Here is an 8,018-nt window from a genome sequence, read left to right on the forward strand (position 1 = left end):
TAACCTAATAAATACTATAATAATATATAAAAATAAAAACATAAATTTTTAAAATATATATGTATATATATATATGGGATGTTATTGACTTAAACTACTAAATTTATAATTTTGATATCTATATCCATTCAAATAAATATTTCTTTTTAAATAATAGCGTAAAGTTTTTGTAACCTATAATTATTATTTTTGAAAAATTGTAAATTATTTAAAATTTAGAGGGAAATATCCTCAATATACTAGATAATTAGTCATAGCCATAGTCTCTGGAGACAAATTAATGAGAAACCGAGAAAACATATGTTAATAGCAATATATGACATAAAAGAAATAGTTGATGGTGAATAAGTTTGTATATTGAATCTGAAGTGTTAAATAAAATTAATAGTTGAATAAATTGATAAATAAAAAATGACATCAAATACTATTTTAAATAATTTTTAAATTATTTCAGTTAAAATAAATATAATGAAATACAAAATATATTACTTTGTAATAAATTAAAAGCAAAATTAAATTCTTGAATGTACACTATTTAAGATATTTAGCTTGTCGCACATTTAATCTTCTTAATCTTATTTTGAAAATTCAACTCCATTACCTAAATTATCACCCATCTCATTTAATTTCATAAAAAAGTAGAGATTTAATTCGAAAAAAATTGACGTTAAATGAAATACAATTTTTTATATACTATCAGAGGTCATTTTTGTTTTGGAACCTACTATGAGGATTGCACATTTGCTCTTTTACTTAGAGTGGTCGTATTCTTAGTTAGTTTTTAATTTTTATTGAAGTTCTAACATCTATTGAACATCTTTTTTTTGTCAAGGACTCATGGTTGAGTTATTGAATGTTTTATTTGATGAATGTTTTATTTGATTTTGGTAGGCCCAATTCTTAAATATATGATGAATGTTCGTCTAACTCCTAATTTTTTTTTATTAGATTTTAATTTTTGATAGTATAACATAAATTACTGGGTTTTAGTTTCTGATAATATATTTAGGGGTAGAGAAATAAAATCAAGAGCGAATAAACATTCATCTAATTCTTAGATAATTTTTTTCTTCCTATTTTCTGAGTCGGTAATGTACCACAAACTTTATTTGGGCCCAAAAATATGCCATAGTAGGAGAGTTTTCTAAACCTTTCGTTTTTCAGAAATGTCATAAGGGACGAACTTGGAGATTGAGGGTAAGGTTTTCTATCATTTTATAAAATCTAAAAAAACATAAAATTAAATAGCCCACTTTAAAGAATTGAAAAAGACAACATCAACACAATCTAATACAAATCTCAAAAAATAAATTGCAATTTCTAATAGTGTTAGTAGTGTAAGTATTTATAATCTTGCAATTTAAGATAAAAAAATTAACTTATTTTTCGGGAAACTTGGGAAAAAAATTCGGAATGTAACTTTTTTATCGAAAAATTTGGAAAAAGATTTCCAGAGTGTAACTTTTTTACTGAAAAATTTTAAAAAAAAATTTCTAAAATATATGTTGTATATCGAAAAACTTAATAAATAAAAATTCCAATAAAATTATTTTTTTTAAAAAGGTCATTTCCTTCCATTTGTGAGGGTAAAGGTAAAATGTGAGGCCTATACTGTAAAATTTTCCCAATCCATGTCTCTGCAAAATGCTCAACTCAGATCCAGTATTTGGACAGAAATTGGCCATGTAATGGTTTTGGGGGGTTTGAGCCCAAATTCACCAAAACATCTACAAATAGGGGTGTTCGTTTGTAAGTTTGGTTTGGGAGAAATGTATCATGCACCCCTCATTTTAACTTCTCACCCCCTCATTTTAAATGAAAATACCATTATGTCCCTTAATGAAACTAACCACTCCATTCATCCCATTTTTCGAAACTTCTAAAATTTACATTATCATTCCAAAATTTTCAAACTTTTGAAATATAAAAAAGTGAATTTTTTTGACGTTTTCGAAACTTTTGATAAACAACGTAATTTTTCAGAATATTTTGATATTTTCGAAGCTTTTGATAAATCTGAAACTTTCGAAATATATTTTTCCAGAATTGATCAAAAATTTCGAAACTTTTGATCAATTTGAAAGTTTCGAAACTTCCGAAATAGAAAATTTCAGAATTATCGAAACTTCCGAAATAGAAAATTCTAGAATTTTCGAAACTTTCGAACAATTCAAAACTTTCGAAACTTTGGTATTCATGAAAGTTCCGAAATGCATTTTTATTAGTAATAAATAATAATAAATTTATAGTAATAAATTAATACTAATACATTTATAGTAATAAATTAATAGTAATAAATTTGATATCTAATTTCGGAAGTTTCAGTAATTTTTTAAAAAAAATTGAAAGTTTCGAAACTTCTGAAACTTTCGAAATGGAATTACTTCGAAGGTTTGAAATTTTCAAAATATATGTGCTTCGAAAGTTTCAAATTCATCCCAACTTTCGAAGCTTTCATTTTTATTAGTAATAAATAATAATAAATTTATAGTAATACATTTATAGTAATAAATTTGATATCTAATTTTGGAAGTTTCAGTAATTTAAAAAAAAAATTGAAAGTTTCGAAACTTCTGAAACTTTCGAAATGGAATTACTTCGAAGGTTTGAAATTTTCAAAATATATGTGCTTCGAAAGTTTCAAATTCATCCCAACTTTCGAAGCTTTCTGGAAAAATACACTTCGAAAATTTCATATTCATCCAAAGTTTCGAAATTTTTTGAAATATTTCATTTTGAAAGTTTGGTATTTTTTCAAAGTTTCGAAATTAGTAATTTTTTTCTGCATAATTACATTTTGAAAGTTTGAAATTTTTAATAAATTTTCGAAAGTGGGGGGTGGAAAACTGAAATGGTAAAAATTTCCATTATTTTATACAAATTAAACAAGCGCAAAGTGGTCTTTAAATTTTTTTGAGTAGGTGGAAGGTAAAATGGGAGGGGTGCAAAGTACAAAACTCTTGGTTTAGTTTTAATTGAATGATGCCCAAACCGATAAAAAAGTACATGGTTTAGGTTGAATTGATCAGGTTACAATACAAAATAATTATGTCCTAAAATCTGTAGAAGTAAATGTGATTTTTATAATCCTATTTATATTTGTCTTTAACTATATATAATAATATACTGTCTATGCAGAAAAAACTTATACTATCATATTTTATTAAAAAATATATAACAAAAGAGATGATCGATTCAGGTACACGAGTACACGGGGTCTAATATTCAATACCCGATACCCAAACTACATCTATTTGGATTTGGACCCATTCAAAAAATTGTCCAACCCAAAGAACAGGGTTGGTTTGGTTCAGTTTTGCACCAATCATTGTACACCCCTATCTACAACCACTATTAAAATTTTAATTATGTTAAAGTTAATTCTAAAATGAGAAGAGAACGGGTAACTAAAATTGTTCTTGTATACGATGTAAATTGTTTTAATAAGTTATCACATAGAACTATTGAAATCAGTTATAAATAAGATTATAAAAGGATAGCAAAAATCAAATCCCAAGGAATGAATAGCAATAAGATTCTAAAAGGACTGGTCTAACACATCATAAGTAGTATGATGTAAATAAATTACTAAAATACATTGACTTCTCTTAAATGCTCAAAAAATTCAACTAGCTATTGATATGTGTTCAAACACTAGATAAAAATTTTCAACCTTCCACCAAAATCCTCTCAAACTCACTTTCAGAGGAATCAAAATCAATTGGTAATTTTATTTAATCAATGATTCACGCGGTTGTTGCTTCTGACGATGATGATGATGATGATGATTGTATTTGTATTTGTATCATTATGATTAGTCTTTCATTCCGATTTCTGCAGGATCAGTACCAGGCTTTGCACCAATAGCGAAAAACTCAATAATGACTTCCAAAGGCATACCCTTTGTTTCAGGAACTTTCAAGTAGACAAATATCCATGAAATGATGCAGCCACCAACAAATAAAGCGAAGACGCCGCTAAGACCAAGAAGTTGAAGCAAATAAGGGAATGTCAACGTGACAGCCAAGGTACAAACCCAATACGTAAGCGATGTAAGGGAAATGCAGATTCCGCGAACACTCGTTGGGAAGATTTCTGCACATATGATGTTGGGAATAACGCCAAGACCCATGCAGAAGACGCTTTCGTATACCACAACACTGATAGCTGAAATTGCTGCATTTAGGACAGAACTAAATTGGAAAAACTGCTTGAGTACTAGTACCAGGAGACACACAATCAAAATGGGTATTGTGTACAGCATGATTGACCTGCCAAGAGAAAATTGATCAATCTTTGTTGTAGTAATTGTAATGTTTGTAATAATACAGATAAAGCTAGCTGCATACATGAAATAGAAAGACAAATATGTATGGTTTAAATATATTTTTAGTCTTTGTAAAATATATCATTTTTTGGTTTTAATCTCTGTAAAAGAATTTCTTTGTTTTTAGTCCTAACAAATATATCACTTTTTTGTTTTGATCATTGTTGTTTTGTTTTAGTCCATGTAAAATTTGATAGCGTTGGAATTGATCTCTGTTATAATTAATGCTGAGTCATAGTTTAGACATACCTCCTGCCAGCAACATCCATGAGCCTTATGGCAATAGCTATACAAGGAAGCATACAGAATGTTGTAATGATGTTTACAAGAAAAGAAGCAGATATTGAACTGAGTCCCAAATTTGATAGTAGAGCACCTACTCCTGCTTGCTCAAGAATTTGCGGAGCATAGTAGAGAAATCCATTTATGCCAGCAGCCTGCAATGTGTATTATATTTTCAGAATCAGATTCAAAGAAGTTAGTGTATATGTATGTGTACCTGTTGAAGATTCAATGATGTAATTAATATACTAACACATTGGAACCAAATTGTACCTGTTGAAGAATTTGAAGTCCAATTCCAACTATTAATGCACGCTTGACTCCCGGTTCTAGAAGAGCTCTCCAATTTGGACCTTTAGCAGTCGGCATACTCAACACATCATTAGTTCCGAGGATTGACCGGCTGACAATACCAGCAGCCTGAAAAGCTTCACCGCCATCTATCGGTATGTCATAACCAGAAGTTGAAGCAAACGAAACATGCGGAGACTGAGACACTGTGGTAGGATCTGCATGCAAATAAACCCTTTGGAGTCCTTCTCCTTTCCCACCCATGGCATCATCAGTTGATTTGTAAACCAATTGCCAACCTCCACCAATGTTTGTATTTCTAGGCGTTTCAACGGCATTCCCATGAACCAAACTACTATAACTTCTCAGGCTGCTATTGCTCCTCATACCTAACATGTCCTTAGATCCATAAGCCCTATTATCAGCACCACCGTGAAATGAAATCAGCGGAGCACGCAGGTTATCACTGGTACCGAAGGGGCTAGCCTCTGGATCCCCTGTGCTAAAGATACTATTGGCATTGTTTATCAACATGCTGCGCGAACCACCACTATCGATGAGAGTACTCTCGTGCAAACTTCCAAATAGGTTGACAATAGGATCCTTGAGACTAGCAGCTGCCTGAGATGCGAAGCTTCCGTGCTGAGACAACATACTGCGTGATAGCATGCTACCTTGTCCGTTTGTAGGTTGAGCAACCATTGTAACTCCCTCATTAGGTCCATATAGTTTTATATAATCTTTCCCTGCTTCTTGGTTAACAAGGATCTCAGTAGCTGGTGCAACTACATATTCTTCTATGGTTATGTCTTCGCCCCCGGGACTGAGACCCTCCGCGAGCAAAGCCAACTCCCCTATAAATCAATGACGATTGACTATCAGTTGAAAAACTTATTCTAGTGAGGTCGGCTACATGAAAAAACTACGGCATAGTATTCTATATAAATCATGGTCATATTTGGATAAACAATTTAATTAAGGGCTTATAGCATAAACCTTTATCGTATAAGTGTTTATGTATAAGTTATTTCTATATCAAAAGATCAAATAAAATCAAACAGTTTTCATATAAACTATAAGTTGATTTCATAAGTCCTCAAATAGTCTCATGCAAGTGTTTATGTCAATAGATAAGCTCAAATAAGTCAACTCAATCAGACAACAAGTCAACAGGCAAACCCCAGGCCAATCAGTTGAAATATAATGATGCAGAAAATTTAAAGTTAACAATAAAAGGCAACGGCAAATTAAGTGTAACCTGAGACATCATCAACACAGCGAAGTCTTTGCAAAACTTTCTCAGCCTCGAGCATTCGACCTTTGCTTACGAGCCACCGAGGAGACTCCGGGAGATAAAACACGGTCAGCAAAAAATAAGCAACAGAAGGAATAGAAATAACACTAAGCATAACTCTCCAACTAGGCGACTGCAACAACGACATTGAGAAAACCAGAATGTAAGCCAAAAACATTCCACCAGAACAAGCAAACTGAGTAAGAGTGTTCAATTGGCCTCTTATATCAGGCGGTGCTATCTCAGATATATAAAGAGGATTAAGAGTAACAGCGAGAGCAATGGCGACACCACTGATTATCCTCGACAACAGAACAATAGTAACATTAGGAGCCATCAACATTACCAAACCACTAATGAAATACATAACAGAAGATGTTATCAACAAAGGACGTCTTCCAACCAAATCAGAGACTGTCCCAGAAAATATGGTTACAACAGTTCCAGTTATAAAAGACATTGACACAATTAGTCCTTCAAGTGTTGGATCCTTTTCCAAATCGAATTCTTGTTTGATGTAGGTCATACCCCCTGCATAAGAGCCAAACATGTTACATGTTTATTCAATTCTAGTAATAACAAGATGGTTTAAATATGTTCTTTCTCCCTGCAAATATACTACTTTTTGGTTCTAATCGCTATAAAAAAACTGTCTTTGTTCACGGCAAATATACCCTATTTTACTTTTGATGCTTGTTAATTTGTTTTAGTATCTATAAAATTTGTTCATGTTCGCATTATTGTTGGCATTAGTCCTTGTAACATATGTGTAATATTCATTTTGGTCCTTATGCAGCACATATCAAAGAACTAAAAATCAAATCAAATATTCAACATATTACACAGACAGATTCCAAAATCAACAAAAATTATAGGGATAAACAAAACTACAATTACCAAAATAAAAAAGTTGTATATTTGCCAGAAATTGTTAATAAACCAAAAACATAATTACACTCAAATAAGATCCACCACATATTTTCCAAAATACCCAATTATTCTATTTTTCCAATAAACATTTCAGAATTAGGGTAAGCATAAGCATATAAACAATTGCCCAAAATCTATAACCAAACATCCTTAAAATTTTAAAGTAAGTACAAAAAAAACACATTTTTAATTGAAGAATCAGTGAACAGAATAGATACTACTAAATTACATAAGAAGATGACAAAGGATAAATAAATAAATAAAAACCTGCAATGGTTGAACTATCCCAACCAATAAGTAGATTCCCAATTGTAGCAGCAAGTGCAATAATCACAACCTCCATCATTTTTTTTTAATTTAAAATCCAAAGACACAATGAAGTGCTGCAATTAAAATGAAAGGTTTGAAACTATTTGGTAAAGTTGAAAGATAAATAGCATTTTTGAAACATGGCACACTGCAATGCAAACAAACGTTGTAGTGTTTATGATATTTTTTGAATCCGTGTTATAAGGTTTCTTGTTTGTTGCATTCTCATCACAAAATAAAATAAATAAATATAAAAACATATTTATCCATCTCAGGTTACTTAGCTGTACTAGATTTTCATTCAACTGTTTCTCAATTATTATTATTATTGTCAATGAAATTAATATAATAATAATAAATTAATAATATTAGTATCAAATAATTAATTGTGAGTCAAAAGAATTATGCCAGCTCATATTTATTATTGTGATTTTTCAATTCGTAACTAACACGTGAAAATGATGTATTTTTTTTTTTTTAATTATGAAAATATCTTTGCTTTTTCTATGACTTTGAAGGCACCACGATCACATTCCCCACGGCAGTGATTACTGGTTTTTTTAATTAATTGATATGTAGGGTATA

The 8,018-nt window shown here is 30.7% G+C and overlaps 1 protein-coding gene across 1 annotated transcript; it reads right to left on the minus strand.

Moving 5' to 3' along the window:
• Positions 1-3,462: 3,462 nt before the first annotated feature.
• Positions 3,463-7,681, minus strand: LOC101503809 (monosaccharide-sensing protein 2-like). Its single transcript, XM_004512230.4, has 5 exons — positions 7,392-7,681; positions 6,159-6,725; positions 4,883-5,754; positions 4,577-4,764; positions 3,463-4,271 (listed from the first exon to the last, which is right to left on the minus strand). The coding sequence occupies exons 1-5, from the start codon at positions 7,468-7,470 to the stop codon at positions 3,815-3,817; spliced, it is 2,163 nt and encodes a 720-aa protein (XP_004512287.1). The 5' UTR covers positions 7,471-7,681; the 3' UTR covers positions 3,463-3,814.
• Positions 7,682-8,018: the final 337 nt, after the last annotated feature.

Source organism: Cicer arietinum, chromosome 8, assembly GCF_000331145.2.
Source record: "Cicer arietinum cultivar CDC Frontier isolate Library 1 chromosome 8, Cicar.CDCFrontier_v2.0, whole genome shotgun sequence".
In the NCBI taxonomy this organism is placed as follows: domain Eukaryota; kingdom Viridiplantae; phylum Streptophyta; class Magnoliopsida; order Fabales; family Fabaceae; genus Cicer; species Cicer arietinum.